The following is a 22,298-nucleotide window of genomic DNA, read 5'->3' as shown; positions in this document are numbered from 1 at the left end:
AGGTCCAGAAGAGCGTGGGCAGGGCCTGGGCCTGTGGCTGCCCACACAGTGGCTGAACTGCGCAATGCTAGGGACCCCTGATCTGCCTCTGCGCTGACCCGCTGAGCTGCACAATGCTAGGGACCCCTGATCTGCCTCTGCGCTCTGGCCTGCTGAGCTGCGCGATGCTAGGACCCCTGATCTGCCTCTGCGCTCTGGCCCGCTGAGCTGCACTGCCTGCTGGCTCTGCATTGAGTCTTCCAGCCTCTTTCTGCCACTGCCCACCCAGCTGCGCTGCCCACAGGCAGGAGCCCTCAGACCTCTCAGGGCCCGCAGCCTTTGTACCATCCACCCCTCACAGTGCTGGCATCAGCCCCACCTGCCCCTGCACGTTCATGTTCACCATAAGCCCAGTGCCCACCCAAGCATCCCTGGGTGGCATCCCCCAGGTAGCCACTCACCGGGAATGGCTCCTGACTCAGAGGCTCTCCCTTGCCCCTTCCCATCCCAGCCAGAGCCCCCTAGGTGGGTATTCGCTGCCTCACTCTCAGGACCAGGACACCAAAGCTCAGGAGAAGTGACGCAGCAGCCCCAGGGTGGGCCAGCCCCAGAGCAGGAGCCGAGACCTGACTCCAAACCACACTTCCCGCTGCAGAGCCACCCAGTTGCCCTCCCAGCCATCAGCAGGGCCACCCAGGGCCACAGGTTTTGGGGCCAACTCAGAAACCATTAGCCAGGACCGGGCATGGTGGCTCACACCTGTTATCCCAGCACTTTGGGAGGCTGAGGCAGGTGTGTCACTTGTGGTCAGGAGTTCAAGCCCAGCCAGCCTGGCCAACATGGTGAAATGTGTCTCCACTAAAAATAAAAATTAAAAAATTGGCCAGGTGTGGTGGTGCAAGCCTGTAGCCCCAGCTACCCGGGAGGCTGAGGCAAGAGAATCGTTTGAGCCCAGGAGGCAGAGGCTGCAGTGAGCGGAGATCACACCACTGCACTCCAGCCTGGGAGACAGAGCAAGTCTCTGTCTCAAAAAAGAAAGAAAAAAAAAAAAAAAAAACATTAGCCAGGGCTAATTTCAAGCTTCCATTTGCCTAGGCTTGGGCACTGCATCAGCAAACTCCAGGCCTCGGACTTGACTGCCTCCCAGGGCACACATAAATCTCATGAACCCTAAAATGCCAAGGAAAGTGTTCGATTTGTGGCTATTAGAAAGCAAGATTAGAACAAAGTTTTGTACAAGTTCATTTTTAAAATCCATTTTGCTTGGCTGGGTGCAGTGGCTCATGCCTGTAATCCCAGCACTTTGGGAGGCCAAGGTGGGCAGATCACGAGGGCAGGAGATCGAGACCATCCTGGCTAACACAGTGAAACCCTGTTTCTACTAAAAAATACAAAAACAAAATTAGTTGGGCGTGGTGGCGGGTGCCTGTAGTCCCAGTTACTCGGGAGGCTGAGGCGGGAGAATGGTGTGAACCTGGGAAGCGGAGCTTGCAGTGAGCTGAGATCATACCACTGCACTCCAGCCTGGACGACAAAGCGAGACTCCATCTCAAAAAAAAAAAAAAAATCCATTTTGCTCACTGAATTAATAATGGGATTCCCATGCTCAATTTAAAAGCTCAAGCCAAGGGGATGCTTCAAAAAGCTAATGTTACCCAGGCGTGGTGGCTCACGCCTGTAACCCCAACACTTTGGGAGGCCAAGTGGGGCAGATCAGGAGTTCGAGGTCAGGAGTTCGAGACCAGCCTGGCCAATGTGGTGAAACCCCACCTCTACTAAAAACACAAAAATTAGCAAGGCATGGTGGCAGGCTCCTGTAGTCCCACTTACTCATGAGGCTGAGGCAGGAAAATTGTTTGAACCCAGGAAGCAGAGGTTGCAGTGAGCCAAGATTGTGCCACCGTACTCCAGACTGGGTGGCCGAGTGAGACTCTATCTCAAAAAAAAAAAGCCAATGTCCACAAGGCGCAGTGGCTCACACCTATAATCTCAACACTTTGGGAGGCCACAGCAGGCAGATTGCTTGAGCCCAGGAGTTTGAGACCAGCCTGGGCAATATAGCAAAACCCTGTCTCTACAAAAAATACAAAAATTAGCCGGGTGTGGTGGCGTGCACCTGTGGTCCCAGCTGCTCGGGAGGTTAAGGTGGGAGGATGGCTTGAGCTTAGGAGGTGGAGGTTGCAGTGAGCCAAGATTGTGCCACTGCACTCCAGCCTAGGTGACAGAGCAAGACCCTGTCTCAAAAAAAAAAAAAAAAAAAAAAAAGCCAGTGTGTAACTTCCACATCTGACCATGATGGAGCAGCAGGGCCCAGATTTACCCTCCCCCTGAAGCAACCCAAAACCCAGGTAAAATGCGTGAAACAACGGGCTTTCAGGTACTCCATGTCAGGCAACAAAGGACCTAAGAGAGAGGAAACAAACATGGTGAGCCCTGGGGAGTCTCCAGGACCCAGCACTGCAGGCCAGGGGAGACGGGGAGAGTCCAGCACAGGAGAGGGCTGAGAGCTGGGGGAGACTGAGGCAGCCAGAGATCATGCATAGAAGACAGTGAGGAGGGGGCTGCCCAGAGAATCTGGGAGATCTGATTGGCGCATGTGTCTTGGGAAACTACCTGAGACCAGACAGAACCACCTGGAAGGACTGGAGGAGACAGAGCCCACACAGGGCAGGGGACAGTGCCTGTTCCCAGAATCTGGACTGGGAAAAGCATATAATTCCTGGGGCGTTGGGTCATGCCCCAGTAGTTGAGAATCATTAGCCCTAAACTGGGCACTGCTCCATACCCACCTAACAAATCTTTTGCAAAAGACCCAAAAGGATCAAACTGACTCTTAATAACTGCATCCCAGAACAGAGCTCAATAATAGTATTTCCAGAAATACAAAAATGCCCAGAACCCAACAAGGTAAATTCAAGTGTCTGGCATTCAACCAAAAATTACCAGTCACGCAAAGAAGCAGGAAAATACACCTATAAAGGGGACAAAAAAATAATCAGTCAATGGAGACTGACTTGGAACAGACACAGATGTCAGAATTAGCAGAAAACATCAATAAAACAGGTATTCTAACTATTCCATATTTTTTAATTTTTATTTCCTTGCTTAGATGCCTCACTTCTGTGCCCTAACTCCACCTTATCACATATGATAAACTATCTGTTCATGTGTCTGTCTCGGTAACTAAACTGCAGAACTCCGTGAGTCAGGGGCTTTGGTCCTGGTTTGTCTTTGTTGTTCCGGGTCCTGGCCCAGAGCTTGGACCACATTAAGTATTCGAATAGTTTGTTGAAGAAATTAACATGTTAAAAACAAACCTTTCTCACAGAACACTGTTCCTCCTTCAGTGTTCAAGATCCCAGACCTTTGGGTCCCTTTTTACCTACTTACTCCCTACCAAAAGTTCTCTCTCCTTCGACTCCAGGGTGGTTTTATAAACCTCTTATGCATCTCAACTTGCACTATATGGTAGCTACTTCTCACAGCCAGACTTTTGGTGTGGGAAGGATCTTTTTTTCTTTTTTTTTGAGATGGAATCTAGCTCTCTCACCCAGGCTGGAGTGCAGTGGCACGATCTTGGCTCACTGCAACCTCCACCTCCTGGGTTCAAGCGATTCTCCTGCCTCAGCCTCCTGAGTAGCTGGGATTACAGGTGCGCACCACCATGCCCGGCCAATTTTTTTGTATTTTTAGTAGAGATGGGGTTTCACCATGTTGGTCAGGCTGGTCTTAAACTCCTGATCTCATGATCCGCCCACCTCGGCCTCCCAAAGTGCTGGGATTACAGGTGTGAGCCACCACGCCCAGCCAGGAAGGATAGTATATGCAATTTGTTGTACCTACTTACCTGAAGTTTGAGTCTCCTTCATAACATCCTCACCAAGTGCTCACCTATGCCTGGTGCCTTTGTCTGGGAATGTACTGCCTTCCCAAGTGGCCATTTAATTTTGAGAACTCTCCCAATATAAAATTCCTCCTCATATTAATTGGAAATGTTTTCCTATAACTCTTAACTATCTCCAATCCCTCTCCCACATGCCCACTCTTTAAAATTTAAAACTATTTTTTTTCCTTTCCCTTAAGTTTTCTCTTTTTGAATTCCTTCGATGATGAGTTTCGAGGATAGATTCCTTCAACTAGGATAGTTTAGGTCACTTCTCTCCAAATGACCCACCTTCTCCAAACCTCTGTTCAGAAGGGACTGCGATGCTCCCAGTAGGAAGTCTGAGGCCCTAAAAATGGGCAGCTCTCGACCTGTCCTGGCTCTGGGCTGTATCAGCCTTGAACTCGGTCACATCAAACATCTGACTTATAGAAGTTAACACAGCAGACTGGGCATGGTAACTGACGCCTATAATCCCAGCACTCTGGGAGGCCGAGGCGGGCAGATCACCTGAGGTCAGGAGTTCGAGACCAGCCTGACCAACATGGTGAAAGCTCGTCTCTACTAAAAATACAAAATTAGCCAGGTGTGGTGGTGGGTGCCTGTAATCCCAGCTACTCGGGAGGCTGAGGCAGGAGAATTGCTTGAACCCGGGAGGCAGAGGTTGCAGTGAGCTGAGGTGGCACCACTGCACTCTAGCCTGGGCAACAAGAGTGAAACTATGTCTCAAAAAAAAAAAAAGTTAACACAGCATTCACTGAAACCCCTGAGGCTTTTTTTTTTTTCTTCAAATCTTGTGGACTTCTGAGTGGTACAACTGCAGCTGCCTTGCCTGGTAACTTAGGTACCTGGTTTGTGGGTCCAAGTGTAGGCCATTCGGGTAGACTTGATTTTTTTTTTAATTTAAAAAAAGGTTTTTTTTTTCTTTTAAAGAGACAGGGTCTCACTTTGTCACCCAGACACTGGTGTGCAGCGGTGTGATCACAGCTTGCTTACGCCTTGACCTCCTGGGCTCAAGCAATCCTCCCAGCTCAGCCTCCCAAAGTGCCGGGACCACAGGCACACACCACGCCCAGCCCTCAGTGGTTTTGATGGATGAGTGTATCCCCAGACCCTCCGAAGGGGAGGACAGTGCCTTATCTCTCTCCTTCTTCCACCAAGAAGGCCGCAACTGGCCTTTTAACTTTGATCCAAGCGAGGCTGAAAAGCAAACAGGGCGTTCATCTTCATCCTTTATAGCCACATAGCCACATCTCTCGCCCACAAGCAGATTCCACCACCCCCCGCACCCTAAGGCCCAGCCTCATCAGCCGCAGGATCTTCACCTGGCCTTTCACACCGAAGCAGAAGGGGTGATGGTTTACTTTCAGCTGCATGGTCTCCATCGTACCCGTAGACCCAACAGCCAAGCTTCCCCTCCGACCCTTCTCCTCAGCTCACTGCCCCACTAGCCATTCTGCATGTTCAAACAGTGCAGGAGCAACACGGAAGATATAACCAAAGGCTCAGGATGGATTGTAGAGATGAAAACTACAATACAGGAGATGAAAAATACACTGGATGGGATTAATGGCAGGTCAGATGTTGCAGAATCTTTTATTGGTGGGTTTGAAAACATAGGAATAGAAACTATCCAAAATGAAATGCAGAGTGAGAACTGTTTCTAATGAAAAGAGCATCAGTAGGTTGTGGGGAAGCTTCATGCAGCCTAATATACATGGAATTAAAAGTCCCCACATGTGAGGGGAAGAGGGAGGGACAGAACAGTTATTTGATAAAATAATGGTCAAAACATTTCACAACTTCACGAAAACTAAAAATTCATAGAACCAAGAAGTTCAACAAACTCTAGCAAAAAAAATAATAATAACAGAACAACATCAAGGCACACCATAAGTAAAAACCACTGCTCAAGGCCAATGAAAAGAGAAAATCCTAAAAGCAACCAAGACACGCTACAGAGAAACTAAGATAAAAATAGTAGCAGATTTCTCACTGGAAACAATGCAAGCCAGAAGTCAGAGGGGCAAAATTTTTAAAGTACTGAAAAAAAAAAAGGGGGGGGGCCAGGCATGGTGGCTCACGCCTGTAATCCCAGCACTTTGGGAGGCCAAGGCGGGCGGATCACAAGGTCAGGAGATCGAGACCATCCTGGCTAACACAGTGAAACCCCGTCTCTACTAAAATCACAAAAAATTAGCCGGGCATGGTGGCATGCGCCTGTAGTCCCAGCTACTCAGGAGGCTGAGGCAGGAGAATGGCGCGAACCCGGGAGGCAGAGATTGCAGTGAGCCGAGATTGCGCCACTGCACTCCAACCTGGGTGACAGAGCAAGACTCCATCTCAAAACAACAACAACAACAACAACAACAACAAAAGAGGGCAAAATAAAGATGTTTTCAGACATACAAAAGCTGAAAGAATTCATTACCCCCAGAGCCATATTACAAGAAATGCTAAAGGATGCCCTTAAGGTAGAAGAAAAATGCCAGATGGAAATGTGGATCCTCACAAACGAATGAAGAGCACAGAAATACATGGGTGAGTATGTGAGATTTTCTCACACGATTTAAGTATATTTTAAACAAAAATAATAATGATGTATTGTGGATTTATAACATGTAACAGTAAACACATGATATAATAACATAGAATGAAGGGTAGGAGGGGTGGAATAGATGTGTGCTCTTTTAAGAGTAGACTGGCAAGTTAAGGTACATGCCATAAACCCTAAAGCAACTCAAAATAAATCAAAGACCTAACTGTAAGAGCTTGAACTATAAAATGCTTAGAAGAAAACACAGGTGTAAATCTTTGTGACCTTGGATTTCTTAGCTATGATACCAAAATCATAAGCAACAAAGGAAAAAAATAGATAAATTGGACTTCACCAAAATTTAAAACTTTTGTGGCACAAAGGATACCATCAAGAAAGTGCAAAGAGGCCAGGCACGGTGGCTCACGCCTGTAATACCAGCACTCTGGGAGGCCGAGGTGGGTGGATTACCTGAGGTCAAGAGTTCAAGACCAGCCTGGCCAACATGGTGAAACCCCATCTCTACTAAAAGTACAAAAATTAATCGGGTATAGTGGTGTGTGCCTGTGGTCCCAGCTACTCAGGAGGCTGAGGCAGGAGAATCGCTTGAGCCTGGGAGGCACAGGTTGCAGTGAGCCAAGATCACACCACTGCACTCCAGCCAGGGTGACAAAGCGAGACTCCATCTCAAAAAACAAAACAACAGTGGCTCACATCTGTTAATCCCAACCCTTTGGGAGGCCAAGGTGGGCGGATCACTTGAGAGGTCAAGAGTTGGAGAATTTGGAGAGTCAAGAGTTGGTGAAACCCCGTCTCTACTAAAAATACAAAAAATTAGCTGGATGTGGTGGTGCACACCTGTAATCCCAGCTACTCGGGAGGCTGAAGTGGGAGAATTGCTTGAGCTTGAGAGGCGGAGGTTGCAGTGAGCCAAGATGGTGCCACTGCACCCTAGCCTGGGCAACAGAGTCAGACCCTGTCTTAAAACAAACAAACAAACAAACAAACAAAAAACAGCTGAAATGTCCAGAACAGACACATCCATGGATATAGGAAGTAGATTAGTGGTTGACAGGGGCTGGGGAGAGGGGGGAAGAGACTGACTGCTAATGGGTACAGGGTATTTTGGGGAGAAACTAAAATGTTATTGAATAACACAGGTTTGAACTGCACAGGTCCACTCATACATGGATTTTTTTTCAATAAATATAATCTCTTGACCGGGAACAGTGGCTCCCACCTGTAATCCCAACACTTTGGAAGGCCAAAGTGGGCGGATCACCTGAGGTCAGGAGTTCGAGACCAGCCTGGCCAACATGGTAAAACCCCATCTCTACTAAAAATACAAAAATTAGCTGGGCGTGGTGGCAGGCACCTGTAATCCCAGCTACCCAGGAGGCTGAGGCAAGAGAACTGCTTGAATCCGGGAGGCGGAGATTGCAGTGAGCTGAGATTGTGCCATTGCACTCCAGCCTGGGTGACAAGAGCGAAACTCGGTCTCAAAAATATATATATATTATCTCTCCATATCCGCAAGTTCCAAATCTGTAACCAAACACGGATTGGAAATACAGTACTCGGCTGGGCGTGATGGCTCACGCCTGTAATTCAGCACTTTGGGAGGCTGAGGCAGATGGATCACTTGAGCTCAGGAATTCAAGACCAGCCTGGGCAACATAGCGAAACCCCATCTCCACCAAAAAATACAAAAAGTAGCTGGGCATGGTGGCACCTGTGGTCCCAGCCACTAGGGAGGCTGAGGTGGGAAAATCGCTTGGACCCGGCAGGTGGAGGTTGCAGTGAGCCGAGATTGCGCCATTTACTGCAGCCTGGGCAACACAGTGAGACCTTGTCTCAAAAAAAAAAAAGAAAGAAAAGAAAGAAAAAGAAAAAAACAGTATTCATAGGATGCAAAACTATATATACAGAGGGCTGACTCTGTATCAGTGGGTGCTGCAGGGCCGACTGCCTGACTCCAGTATGCATGAATTTCGGTGTCCATGGATTTTGGTAACAGCGGGGGGTCCTGAAACCAATCGTCCTCGGGTACTGAGGGACAAACGCATACGTAATGTGAGGTATATCTCAATAAAACTATTCTAAAAATATGAAACACTTAGGGACATATCTGATAAAATATGTGAAAGACTATACATTGACAACTACAGGCCAGGCACAGTGGCTCATTCCTGTAATCCCAACGTTTTGGGAGGCCAAGGTGGGAGGATCATTTGAGCCCAGGATTTTGAGACCAGCCTGGGCAACACAGAGAGACCCTCATCTTTCTTTTTTCTAATTAAAAAAAAAAAACTTGAATAAAAAAGAAACTACAAAATGCTGCTAAAAGAAATGAAAAAACACCTAAATAAGAGATATACCACACGACCCAGCTGGTCCATTTTTAGGCACTTACCCAAAATAATTTAAAACATATATCCACACACACACACAGACAGATGTTCACAGCAGTACTGTCCACAACGGCCAAAAGGTGGAAACAATTCAAGTGTCCAGTACAGGGGAACACGTACACGAAATGGCACAGCCATAAATAGAACACTACTCAGCAATGAAAAGCAAGAAACCATCGACACTCGCTCCAATGAAGACGAGTCTCAAGGTCATTACCCTGAGTGAAAGAAGCCAGAAGAGGAAGATGACATACAGCAGCATTCCGTTTATACGCAATTATAGAAAATGCAAACTATAGCGACAGACAACACATGCCTGGTTGCCTGGGATGCAGGGCGGGGGAAGCCGGAAGGGATTGCCAAGGTTTCAGAAAATGTTGGGGTGTTATGGGCTGAGCCATATCCCCTCAAAATCCCTATGTGGAAGCCCTAAACCCTAGCACTTCAGAATGTGACTGTATTTAGAGACAGGGTCTTCAAAAAGGTAATTAAGTTGGCTGGATGCGGTGACTCATGCCTGTAATCCCAGCACTTTGGGAGGCTGAGGCGGGCAGATCACTTGAAGCCAGAAGTTTGAAACCAGCTTGACCAACACGGTGAAACCCCGTCTCTACTAAAATACAAAAATTAGCCAGGTGTGGTGGCAGGCACCTGTAATCCCAGCTACTCGGGAGGCTGTGGCAGGAGAATCACTCGAACCCAGAAGGCACAGGTTGCAGTGAGCCAAGATCCTGCCACTGCACTCCAGCCTGGGTGACAAAGCAAGACTCGCTTGCAAAAAAAAAAAAAAAAAAAAAAGAGGTAGTTAAGTTAAAATGAGGCCATAGGCTGGGCACCGTGGCTCACACCTGTAATTTCAGCACTTTGGGAGGCTGAGGTGGGCGGATCATGAGGTCAGGAGGTCGAGACCATCCTGGCTAACACAGTGAAACCCCGTCTCTACTAAAAATATAAAAAATTAGCCGGGCGTGGTGGTAGGCGCCTGTAGTCCCAGCTACTTGGGAGGCTGAGACAGGAGAATGGCGTGAACCCGGGAGGCAGACGTTGCAGTGAGCCGAGATCGCACCACTGCACTCCAGCCTGGGTGACAGAGTGAGACTCCGTCTCAAAAAAAAAAAAAAAAAAAAAATGAGGCCATATACGGGTACAGTGGCCACACTTGTAATAGCATTTTGGGAGGCTAAGGCAGGGGGATGGCTTGAACCCAGGAGTTTGAGGTTGCAGTGAGCCGAGATCACGCCACTGCACTCCAGCCTGGGAGGCAGAACAAGACTCTGTCTCCAATAAAAAGCCAACAAAAGAAGAGGGCGTCCACCTGATCCATTAGGACAGGGACAGTAGACATGTACAGAGGGACGACCGCCATCTACAGCCCAAGGGAGAGGCCTCAGAAGAAACCAGGCCTGCCCGCACCTTGATGATTTCTAGCGTCCAGAACTGAGAGACAATAAGCATGTGTTGTTTCAGCTGCCCAGTCTGTTACGCAGTCTATTACGGCAGCCCCGGTGGACTAACAAGGAGTGGAGGACACACTTGCCAATCTTGACTGCGGTACTGGCTGCACGGACACATGCACATGTCAAGAATGATCAGGTTGCCCATTTGAATAGGTACAGTTCATCTCAAAAAAGCCGCAAAACCACGTCATCCTCTGCAGGGAAATGCCACTCTCATGAAAGGCAGAGACATACCCAGGAGCTGTCCACATTCCGGATTAAAGGGGACTCAGGTCTCTGCAGCTGGTCGCTCCCAGCACGGGAGTGAACACACAGCCCAGATGCCCAGTCTGCTAAAAGGAACAGCACTAGGCCTAGTGGTTGCCTGCGCCATCCATTTCTGGGAGTGGTTCTGAGAGTACAATGTGGCACTGACCCTGGGTGCCTCTGCTGATCCCCAATAGGCCAGGAGACTTCCCAGGTTCCTACACACTCCCCGGCCCCCACGGAGCAAGAGTAGTGGATTTCCTTTACACCATGTATGCTTCTAGAGCCCAGTACTGGACATCAGAGAAGCACAGCTTCAGGGCCAAAGTGCCTGGTTAACTCCTTCTCATTTCAGCCCCACCTCCCTCTCATCCCCTCCCCTCCCCATTCACCATACCTGCCCCCTTATCATTGTTTAGACATGGCCAGAGCAGACCAGGAACTCCTACAGCAGGGCACAGAGTCCGGCAAAGTGCTGGTGGCCTGTGCATCATGTGGATTAGCAGAGAACTGCAAGGTGTCGTCTCTGGACACCTCTGGGTCCAGCCCATTCGCCCAACATCTTTACTCAATGGTGCCAGGCCAAGTAGAAGACTCAGCCAGCAGAACTGACCATGGGCCCTGGCGGAAGGCACCAGCACTAAGAACAAGGACAGGGACAGGCAGGAGGGTGCAGCTCCAACCCCACAGCTAGCCAGGCAGGTGCAGAGAGCAGGCAGGCAGGGTGACAGCCACAGTAAGGCGAAGGAGAGGACTGTCCAGAAGCACGTGAAGGAAAGTGGGGAGCCCGCGGAGGGTGTGAGTGGTGGGAGCTGAGACTAGTCAGATTGGGGCTGTCACTGTGAGTAAAGCGGAAGAGCTGGAGGGCTGGAGCTGAGGAAGGCAGTTCAGCCATGAAGTGCCAAGGTGGCCGCTGGGCACAGCAGACAGCTGGAGAGTGGCAGGGAACAGGCCACAACACAAAGGCTCCTGGGGTGACCCCAGCAGGGAGGCAGCGCATTTTGCTCATGGACGCTTTCTGGACAGCACCACCCTCTCTAGGGTCCCTAAAAGCTTTGAGGCCTTGCCACGAAGGATACAGAATACATACCCTCCTTGGCACAAGCCAAGCCGCCAGATCCCCCGCCGACCACCAGGAGATCATAGTCCCGCTGACCTGCTGAGAGAAGGGATGAGAGGTGGGAAGGAATGTGCCTGGTTAAACGTGGTACAGGATCTATTTTATCAGGATTGGAGACTCCATTCTGTCATGGTGACAAGACACCACACATCAGAGCAGGAAGAGTGACTCGATACACACAGTCTGCGCAAATCCAGAGACCAAGCCATATGGTGGTGAGGTTGGCCGTGGGTGTGTGTGAGATCATCTTTGCAAATCACACGCACACCATACCAACCACTCTGAACTCAAACTTCACCCAGTGTTCTCAGCCAGACACAGAACTAAGATATTTTCTTTTTTATTCTATTTATTTTTCAGACAGGATCTCACTCTGTCACCCAGAAGATTGTAGTCCGCTGCCCCGCTTGGGGGAGGGATGAAAGGTGAGAAGGAACACAGTCAGCACAGGGCTGGGACATAGACCTGGAAGGGCCCCCACGACAGGGGCACAGTGGCACAATCACAGCTCACTGCAGCCTCTACCTCTTGGGCTCAAGTGATCCTCTAGCCTCAACCTCCAGAATAGCTGGAACTACAAGCACCGACCACCACGTCCAGCTAAATTTTTCTGTTTTGTAGAGATGGGGTCTGGCTATGTTGCCCAGGCTGGTCTCAAACACCTGGCCTCAAGCAACCCTCCCACCTTGGCCGCCCAAGGTGCTAGAATTACAAGCATGAGCCACCAAGGTGGACTAAAACATTCTCCTCAAGTCCAAGTGCCTTTCCGTTGTGAAGGCTGCCCTCTGTCACAAGTGAGTAAGAATAAAAGCACAGGCCGGGCGCGGTGGCTCACACCTGTAATTCCAGCACTTTTGGAGGTCAAGGCGGGCGGATCACGAGGTTAGGAGATCGAGACCATCCTGGCTAACACAGTGAAACCCCGTCTCTACTAAAAGTATAAAAAAATTAGCCGGGCGTGGTGGCGGGCACCTGTAGTCCCAGCTACTCGGGAGGCTGAGGCAGGAGAATGGCGTGAACCCGGGAGGCGGAGCTTGCAGTGAGCGGAGACCACGCCACTGCACTCCAGCCTGGGAGACAGAGTGAGACTCCATCTCAAAAAAAAAAAAAAAAAAGAATAAAAGCACAAGCAGCTCCTGTCCCTCACAGCTGGCCAGTGCACACAGCCAGGGTCTCAGTGTGCCCAGCTGCAGTCAGCTAGGAGGGAAGCCACCCTGGGCACAGGGAGAGCTGCCTGGGCTCAGGTTTCATCCCTGGAATTCCTTTTGGGCTGGTTGTGGTGTCGCCTCACCTTGGTCCTCCATAGTGGCTCACTGCACATAGTGCCACTCTCAGCCTTTTTAGCCTGCAAAAGGTGTCATCCACGTCTACTCTGCAAGCTACTGGCGAGCAAGGCAGGCAAGGGGCAGCCAAAAAAGGGAGGGTTGGAGAAGGGAGTGGAGGGAGGAAGTAGAGAGGGGAAGTACACTGAAATGGGCCTGAGGTCCGGGACACCCAGCACCAGGCACCAGCCAACTCCCTGACGAAGGAAGGAAGAAATAATAGAAAGTCATCAGTCTGCTGGGGTGAGGGCAGGGTGGGGACTGATGACAAGACTCTGGGGTATAAAACAAGTAGTGCCCTCAGCCCCCTCTGCAGATATGAGCCTGCCCAGATGAGAAGCACCACCCTCCCAGAGCATCTGGAGCCGGTCGCTGCTTCAGACAAGGCCAAGAGGTTCCATGATCAGAGCAGGGTCTGTCATACAAGGCTGGGCAATCTGCCCAACACCTGCATCAGAGCCTAGCGTCTGCCATGAGAAGGCTGCACCTATCTTTGCGCCACCTCCACCTTCCTAGGCAGGCAAGGCTGCAGAGAATGTCCTTGGAGTGTCATGTCTCTCCACACCCTGGCTCTGCAGATGCCCCACAGAGAGGTCTAGAACCTGCACTCCTAAAGGATACAAGAGCTGGAGCCTAGAGGAGCCCTAGCTCACAGCTGAGAAAGCTTGGGAAGCTGCATCCAGGCACTAAGGCCATGGCCTGCAGCCAGCCTGCCCCACAACCAAACCTACCCACTGTTTCACCTGGCAGCCAGCACCTGAGTGCACATGAGATGTGTGCGTAGCTGCGGGAACTGACAGAGCCACAACTCGGTTCCAACAGCCAGTCCAAAGCACACTCAATTCCTAATTCAACTCAAGGGCTCTGGAAAGGCCTAAACTGTTGTAAATTATTCTAATGGCTTTAATATAAGTCTAGAGAACCAACGACTGCTGGTTAGGGAGAAAATGCCACCAGATCCCCCAGGGAGCATGAACCTGCTGATGGAGAAGCATCTCTCTCCTCCGGCTGCCTGGTAGCCAGAAGCTTTGCTCAGAACGTCCCTACCTTCCATGGCAGGTGCCTGTCCTTCTTGTTGCCATAGCAGGGCCCTCATTAGGTCATCCTGCCCTGCAGCCTTGCACTGTGCCCCCTCTGTCTGCTATCAGGCAGGGTGAGCAGCTGTCTGTATGGATGTGCTTATCTTGGGCAGCTTGCTCGCCCCCTGTGCACACCCAGGAGCCCTCTCGGGCTGACAAACACTGGCATAGGGCAGTCGTTTGCAAGCATAGGAAATCTGCCTTTAAGCACTTGGAAGGGCTTGGGTAGCCTGCTGGGGAGGAAGGACCCCAAAGTACCTCAAAGGTGGGTAGGGCAGATGCTGCTCTGTGGGAGGAAGGGCTGGGTGGCAGGCGTTACCTGGGGACACACCACCTGTGCACTCCAGTGTCCTGGAGAACCTCATAACCTTGCCTTTCACCCACTTTAGCCAGGCATACCCTCTCTGCCCACAGGGCTTGGCCCCAGCAAGTGTCTGCCTTGCCTCTGCCTTCTGACATATTGTCCGTTAATTTTCTGCTCCTCTTTGAACCCACTGCCTGGTACAGGCTAGCAAAGAGCAGGAGCCTAGAGCTCATAGCAAGGCCCAAGAGAACCCAAGAGAATGCAGCACCCAAGAGAATGCAGTGAGGGCAAGTGGAAGGGTCCCCCAAAATGTGCACCAACAGGCAGGCTGGCCACCTCAGGGTGCCACCTCAGGGGCCCTCCTGTATGGTTGCTCTATCTTGAGCTCTTTCCTGGCAGCAGGTGTTGTCATTCTGGCTCCTGTTCAGGGGCTGCATCGCCCACTCACTCCAAGCCTGGGACAGGTCAGGTCTTCCTACTCTAAAAGGAGAAACTGCAGGGCCCGCAGTCCCAGCTACTGGGGAGGCTGAGGCTGGAGGGTGAGTTGAACCCAGGAGTTCAAGGCTGCAGTGAGCTATGATAGCACCACTGCACTCCAGCCTGGTTAACAGAGTGAGACTCTGTCTCAGAAAAAAAAAAAAAAAAAACAATTGCACCCCTGGGCCGGGCACAGTGGCTCACTTCTGTGTTGTGGGAAGTCAGGGACCCCGAATGGAGGGACTGGCTGGAGCCGTGGCAGAGGAACATAAATAGTGAAGATTTCATTTCAATATGGACATTTATCAATTCCCAAGTAATACTTTTATACTTTTTTCTTTTCTTTTTTTTGAGGTGGAGTCTCTCTCTGTCTCCCAGGCTGGGGTGCAGTGGCACAATCTCAGCTCACTGCAAGCTCTGCCTCCTGGGTTCACACCATTCTCCTGCCTCAGCCTCCCGAGTAGCTGGGACTACAGGCACCCGCCACCACACCCGGCTAATTTTTTGTACTTTTAGTAGAGATAGGGTTTCACCGTGTTAGCCAGGATGGTCTTGATCTCCTGACCTCGTGATACGCCCGCCTCGGCCTCTCAAAGTGCTAGGATTACAGGCGTGAGCCACCGCACCTGGGCCCCCAAGTAATACTTTTATAATTTCTTATGCCTGTCTTTACTTTATCTCTTAATCCTGTTATCTTCGTAAGCTGATAATACACATCACCTCAGGACCACTGTGATAATTGTGTTAACTGTAGAAACTGATTGTAAAACATGTGTGTTTGAACAATATGAAATCAGTGCACCTTGAAAAAGAACAGAATAACAGCGATTTTTAGGGAACAAGCGAAGACAACCATAAGGTCTGACTGCCTGTGGGGTCGGGCAAAAAGAACCATATTTTTCTTCTTGCAGAGAGTTTATAAATGGACGTGCAAGTAGGAGAGATATCGCTAAATTCTTTTCCTAGCAAGGAATATTACTATTAAGACCCTGGGAAAGGAATGCACTCCTGGGGGGAGGTCTATAAATGGCCGCTCTGGGAGTGTCTATCTTATGCGGTTGAGATAAGGACTGAAATACGCCCTGGTCTCCTGCAGTACCCTCAGGCTTATTAGGGTGGGGAAAAAACTCCGTCCTGTTAAATTTGTGGTCAGACTGGTTCTCTGCTCTCGAACCATGTTTTCTGTTGTTTAAGATGTTTATCAAGACAATATGTGCACAGCTGAACATAGACCCTTATCAGTAGTTCTGATTTTGCCCTTGTCCTGTTTCCTCAGAAGCATGTGATCTTTGTTCTGTCTTTTGCCCTTTGAAGCATGTGATCTTTGTGACCTACTCCCTGTTCATACACCCCCTCCCCTTTTAAAAACCTTAATAAAAACTTGCTGGTTTTGCGGCTCAGGTGGACATCACGGTCCTACCGATATATGATGTCACCCCCAGCAGCCCAGCTGTAAAATTCCTCTTTGTACTCTTTCTCTTTATTTCTCAGACGGCTGACACTTACGGAAAATAGAAAGAACATACGTTGAAATATTAGGGGCAGGTTCCCCCAATATCTGGCGCCCAACGTGGTTTTCTTTTTCCTAAGTGCATGTGGGAACCCTATTCCCTTTGGTAGGTGTGGAGAAATGTTCATCAGTCCGGTCCACAGAAACGCTTCTTTGGCTCCCTGACGATTGATGAGTTGTCTGTGTATTGTCCAGGGTAACTATGGGTCACGCGGAGTCTAAACATTATGCTTATCTCTGCTATATTAAATTCCTGTTAAAACGGGGGAGTTCGGGTTCCCATGGAAAATATGGTCACCCTATTCAGGGCAGTGGAAGAACACTGTCCTTGGTTTCCTGCAAAGGGAACATTACATGTGGAACCATGGGATCATGTTGGTGCAAAATTCTGAGAACTGGTCCCGACAGGAAATTATGTTCCCGTCACTGTTTGGGGTGATTGGGTCTTGGTACATGCCATCCTAATGACATACCAATCCTGTGACACCCTGCAGTTACCACAGTTTTCTGAATCTGGCCACGCTCTACCTCTTCCTCAGCCTTCCTCTCTCACTCGGCCTTCATTATCTGCTCAGCCCCTCCCTTTGCCTATTCCTCCCCCACCTGACGATATTGAGGATTCAATATCTAACTCCAGTGACTTTGGCTTAACATCACCCCCTGATGATCCTATTTCTTTTCATGAAGAGCAGACACCTGTAACTCCTGCGGCCCCAACTCAGACAGCCCAGGACCATATCTATGCTAACTCTTCCCTCTCCAAACCTTTGCAGTCTTCGCCTCCGGAGCCATCCAAACTACAATTTACCTGTAATTCTGCAGGCCCTCCCCCATCCACTACAGCCCCTCACCCTCCTATCATTTTGGTCCCTCAACCGGTCACTTTGCCATCCACTCAACCTGTTTCTCTGTACCATTCTTCACGCAGGGACACCCCTGCCACTCTGGTTGCGCAGGACTGGGCCAGTAATCACCAGTATGCTTCTGCCTCTTCTGCTCCCCCAATGCCCCTTTCTTATACTCTCATACCAGTCCAACCCCTTCAGTCTCAGTTTCCCTTATCTACACATACTTTTCCTGTCACTTCTGTGCTGACTCCATCTCATGTGCCTGCTCTTGAAACTTCCATGCAATGCTTATTAAGCCAAAACAAACAAACAAGTAGATCAGAGGCGTGGGCTTATTTGGTCACACTGGAACCTCCTAATGCTCAAGGGGTACAAGTGCATCGATATACGCCGCTCAATCTTACCTTTTTAAAAGAATTCAAGGATGCTTGTACTCAGTATGGTCCTACTTCTCCATATGTTAAAATGGTATTACAGACTCTTTGTACTGAGGTCATTTTGCTTCCTTTAGACTGCGACCTTTTGGCAAAAGCTGTTCTAACTCCATCTCAGCATTTACAATTCCATACCTGGTGGTCAGAGGAGGCCCACCTGCAGGCTCAGCTAAATCGGGCTGATGGCATTCCAATTACTCAGACTCAGCTCACAGGCTCCGATAATTACTCTGATACTACGGCTCATTTAGGCTTTGATGCTGTCACCACGGAACAAGTAACAAAGGTGTGTATGAGAGCTTGGGATAAATTACGCACCCCAGGCCAAGCTCCTGTTTCTTTTACTACTGTTAAACAGGGTCACAATGAATTATATCTTGATTTTTTAGCTAAATTACAAGATGCTGTTGAAAAATCTGTCTCTGATGAGCGCACTTAAGGTATTCTTCTTCACATGTTAGCTTTTGAAAATGCAAACCATGAATGTAAAATGGCCATGCGTTCCGTCCTACGTCAAAATTTACCTGATCATGAGGTGTTGCCTTCATATATTAAAGCTTGTGAAGGCATTGGATCGGAGACCCACAAAGCTATTCTGTGGGCACCGGCCATGAAGCACGGCAACCAAACTGGCTCAACTAATTCTTTTCTTGGAGCCTGCTATAATTGCAGTCAACTTGGTCATACCCAAAAAAACTGCACTGTTAAAAACTTAAAAGCGGCCAAGCCGGCTCAACAAACACGGCCAAATGCTCCTGCTACTGTTTGCCTGCGTTGTCGTAAAGGTAAACATTGGGCAAGTACTTGCCACTCTAAGTCTGATATAGATGAAAATCCCTTGCCACAGAACCAGGGAAATGGGAAGCAAGGCCAGTCCCAGGCCCCAATATCAAATGGGACACCTCAGACTCAGACCAATGTTGTGTTTTCACTTCAAGCAGTCCCAACACCGCCCCCAGCACAAACAAATTTACCTACAGACAATCCAGATGGGTCCCAGCCTCTTCTTCTGTCTCAGTACAATGCTTGCCTACCTCCACAGTAGGGGGCAGGGCGGTCGATCTCTGTAGTACCATTCCTCTAAATTTACTACCTAATTCATTGCCTTTAATTGTCCCCACGGGGGTCACTGGCCCTTTACCTCAAGGTTCAGTGGGCCTGGTGTTAGGCAGGGCATCCACCTCTGCTAAAGGTGTCATAGTTCATACTAATCTCATTAATTCTGATTCCTCTGATGAGATTAAACTTATGTAAACTTATGGTGTCTGCCAAAGTTCCTGTTTCCTTTCCGGCCAGTGAATCAATTGCTCAATTACTTTCACTACCTAATATTGTTTTAAACAAAGGAGATAAGACATGGGGCCCTGGGATGGGCTCCGGCGGTGAAAAAGCCACTTATTGAATTAATGTAATTTCTAAACAACCACCTACCTGCACCATACACATTCAAGGAAAAAAGTTTGAGGGCCTAGTTGATACTGGGGCTGATGTTTCTATTATTTCCTCTAATTTATGGCCTTCCTCCTGGCTTAAACGTCCCGCTAACATGAGACTAGAAGGTGTTGGAAAAGCTGAAGAAGTTCACCAGAGCACATTTATCTTGCCTTGCACTGGCCCTGATGGTCAAAAGGGAACAATTCAGCCTTATATCACACCAATCCCCACTAATCTTTGGGGCAGAGATTTGCTGTCACAAAGTGGGGCTGAAATTAATATTCCACATAACTCTTATAGTGCTCCCAGTCAACATATAATGGAAAACATGGGATTTGTTTCTGGACTCGGTCTTGGTCCGAAACATGAAAAAATTACTAAACCTCTTCAAGTTACTGTAAAAGAAGACAAGGCTGGTTTAAAAGCATAATTTAACTACTCCCCACTCCCAATTATATTTAGCATTGTTTACTTTAAGCTTTCTAAATGTTCCTAATAACAATACTTTGACTGCAGCTAAATGCCATTATACACGCAAAAAATTCTCCCTAAACGAAGGCAAGCCAGTGTCATGGAAAAACTCTCAAACCAATACCTGCAACCTGGAACAATTATAACGTGGGGAAGACGGTATGCTTGTGTTTCACTAGGAGATCATCAATCCCCTGTCTGGGTGCCCACTAGGAGACTTAAACTTCGTGTGAATACTAACAATAAAAACCACAAGGAAGAGACATTTGCGTTACAGACTGCCCTCATACCTGGTGAGATCTGTGCCGACTCCTCAGAAACTGGCACACCAAATCAAAATGGGTCTGGTTCAATCCTCCCTAATGGCAACGTAAACCCCTCTAACTAATCCCACTTCTAATTATCTTTCTTTTTCTCCTTACGAACCTAAAAATCTCACCATTTCTATTAGCCTGAAAATAACATCCCTCTGTTCTTCTCTTCCTCCTTCGGCACTGGATCTCACTTACAATAGGTTTTATTTAATAATTCTCTTCCTTATACTTTCTATCTCACCAGTTTCCCCTTAAACTGATTTACCTGCTACACAAAATTATTCTTATTGGGCTTATGTGCCTTTTCCTCCACTTATTCGACCTCTCACCTGGATGGATGCTCCTGCAGAAATCTATACTAACGATAGTGTGTGGATGCCTGGAGCTACAGATGACCGTTGCCCCGCTCAGCCAGGAGAAGGCACTGCGTTTAATGTTACTATGGGTTATAAATACCCTCCTCTGTGCCTTGGACACGCAACTGGTTGTATCCATCTAGAAGCTCAAGTCTGGGCTGCTTGTCTTCCAGAGAGATTAGCTATCTGGAAATGGGGACATTTGGTCTCCGGCCTCTCCCTTTCTCCTTTAAGACAAATAAAAAGGGAGTAATAGGAGATACCCCATACTTTCAATATAAACCTGTAGGAAAACCATATCCTAAAAATTTTGAGGGCCCATCTAAAACTTCAATTTGGGAATGATTGTGTTAACTCACTTGCAGTAGTATTAAAAAATGACTCGGCTGGGCGCAGTGGCTCATGCCTGTAATCCCAGCACTTTGGGAGGCCAAGGCAGGTGGATCACGAGGTCAGGAGATCGAGACCATCCTGGCTAACATGGCGAAATCCCGTCTCTACTAAAAATACAAAAAAAATTAGCCAGGCTTGGTGGCAGATGCCTGTAGGCCCAGGTACTCGGGAGGCTGAGGCAGGAGAATGGCGTGAACCCAGGAAGCAGAGCTTGCAGTGAGCCGAGATCGCACCACTGCACTCCAGCTTAGGCGACAGAGCAAGACACTGTCTCAAAAAAAAAAAAAAAAAAAAAAAAAAGACTCATATTATGGTTTAGTAATAGACTGGGCACCAAAGGGCTATTTAAAAAACAATTGCTCCTCTGGCGGAAGGGAATGCCTGGAGGCTGCTTATTTTATTTCTTACTGGGAGGACCAGGATCATCATCCTATTTTGCATAGAAGGTTCAGTTTGTTCTTTCCCTTAAAATGGGAAGATAAGGGCATTACCCCCCCGAAGTCTCGTGTGATATTCCCCATTCTGAGCCCAGAATACCTAGAACTTTGGAAATTGGCTATTGCCGTGTCTGGACTGTGAGTATGGGAAGGGGAAACTTCTCTGTCTGTTGTCCCCACTACCGCCCTCACATCCGTGATTCTGAACCCCATGATAAATCCCCTTTGAACCTTTTTCCTCTTTTTGATGCTGATCCCCTTTTATGGGACTCCACTAGCACGGGTGCATTTAACCTTCCTGAGCTTGCCCACCTGACACATGCGGCCAAGAAGCTTTGAAAGATGGAGTGCCCTGGCCGAGGGTTCCAGGTCTCAGCAAGGCCACGAGGTGGTGACTGCCTCCCAGAACTCTGTTGGGCCACCCTCCATCCTGGAGATCCCCAAAACCTCCATAGCAACAGCTCTGCCGATTCACACACGCAGTCAGCCCTCCCTCCCGAGTCCACCGCCGGCAGAGGGCCAGCCACCCTGCCTCCCATAGCCGCCATCCCTGGGAAGGAGCCCTGACCCCGTCCTTACACCCCTCTACACTCACTGCCTGTGGGGAGAGCTGCTCGCTGTCACAGGCATCCAGGGGGCTGGGTCGAGGGGCCCCCTGCATGGTGGGGGACCATGTTGTCGTGCATGGAATGAAACCGGCCACACATAACAGATATGGTGGCGCTCTGGTCGGATCTGGGGGAGTCTGTCCTACAGGATGAGGTTCGAACCCTCCTGAGTGATCAGACACCCAGCCTCTGCTTCGAGTGCTCAGTTATGATTATTGTCCTGCTTTAGTTAACTGTTCCTCAGGGGCTCCAGGAGGACGAGTGTGTATCCTCCCCTTGCTCTGTGCAGCCTCTAACCTCTAGACTCTAGGGGTCTGGGGAGAAGTTGGGAAGTCTGGCCATTGGGGCCGGTGCCTGGTGACCTCGGGAGGTGGGATATCATCATCTTCAGAACTGTAGTTGTTACTGGGACACCAGCTCCGGGAGACCACAGGTGCAGCCAGCACAGCAGGACCTTAGACAAGGCACCCAGCCCCAGTTTCCCCATCTGGGAAGGGGGCTACCTGTGGCTAGAAGCAGCCCGGACTCCTGAGCAAGACTAGACCAAGAGGCCGGTATATGGACACCCCCGCATGGGCATCCCCACGGGGACACCCTGGCCACCGCCGCGCGGACACCCTCACGAGGACACCCCGGCCGCGCGGACACCTAGCACGGGGACGCCCCGACCCCATCCTAC

General features: G+C 49.3%; 1 protein-coding gene across 15 annotated transcripts in view; it reads right to left on the bottom strand.

Annotated features, from left to right (window-relative positions):
• Positions 1 to 22,298, bottom strand: part of TXNRD2 (thioredoxin reductase 2) — a 66,472-nt gene that overhangs the window by 43,780 nt on the left and 394 nt on the right. For 7 of the 15 annotated variants that reach the window (XR_010125880.1, XR_010125871.1, XR_010125872.1 and 4 more), the window contains exon 2: positions 11,603 to 11,671. Coding sequence is in view for 5 of the 15 variants with exons in the window: in XM_054469215.2 (XP_054325190.2) it covers positions 11,603 to 11,671 (69 nt within the window). In the remaining 10 variants the exon portion in view is untranslated. Of the gene's footprint in view, positions 1 to 11,602; positions 11,672 to 12,923; positions 13,012 to 18,747; positions 18,764 to 21,606; positions 21,623 to 22,298 lie in introns of those variants that run through there. The other 8 variants (XR_010125875.1, XR_010125874.1, XR_010125876.1 and 5 more) reach the window with 4 other exon arrangements.

This window comes from Pongo pygmaeus, chromosome 23, assembly GCF_028885625.2.
Source record: "Pongo pygmaeus isolate AG05252 chromosome 23, NHGRI_mPonPyg2-v2.0_pri, whole genome shotgun sequence".
Taxonomy (NCBI): domain Eukaryota; kingdom Metazoa; phylum Chordata; class Mammalia; order Primates; family Hominidae; genus Pongo; species Pongo pygmaeus.
The sequence above is the reverse complement of the archived record's forward strand: the minus strand, read 5'-3'. Positions and strand labels throughout refer to the sequence as shown.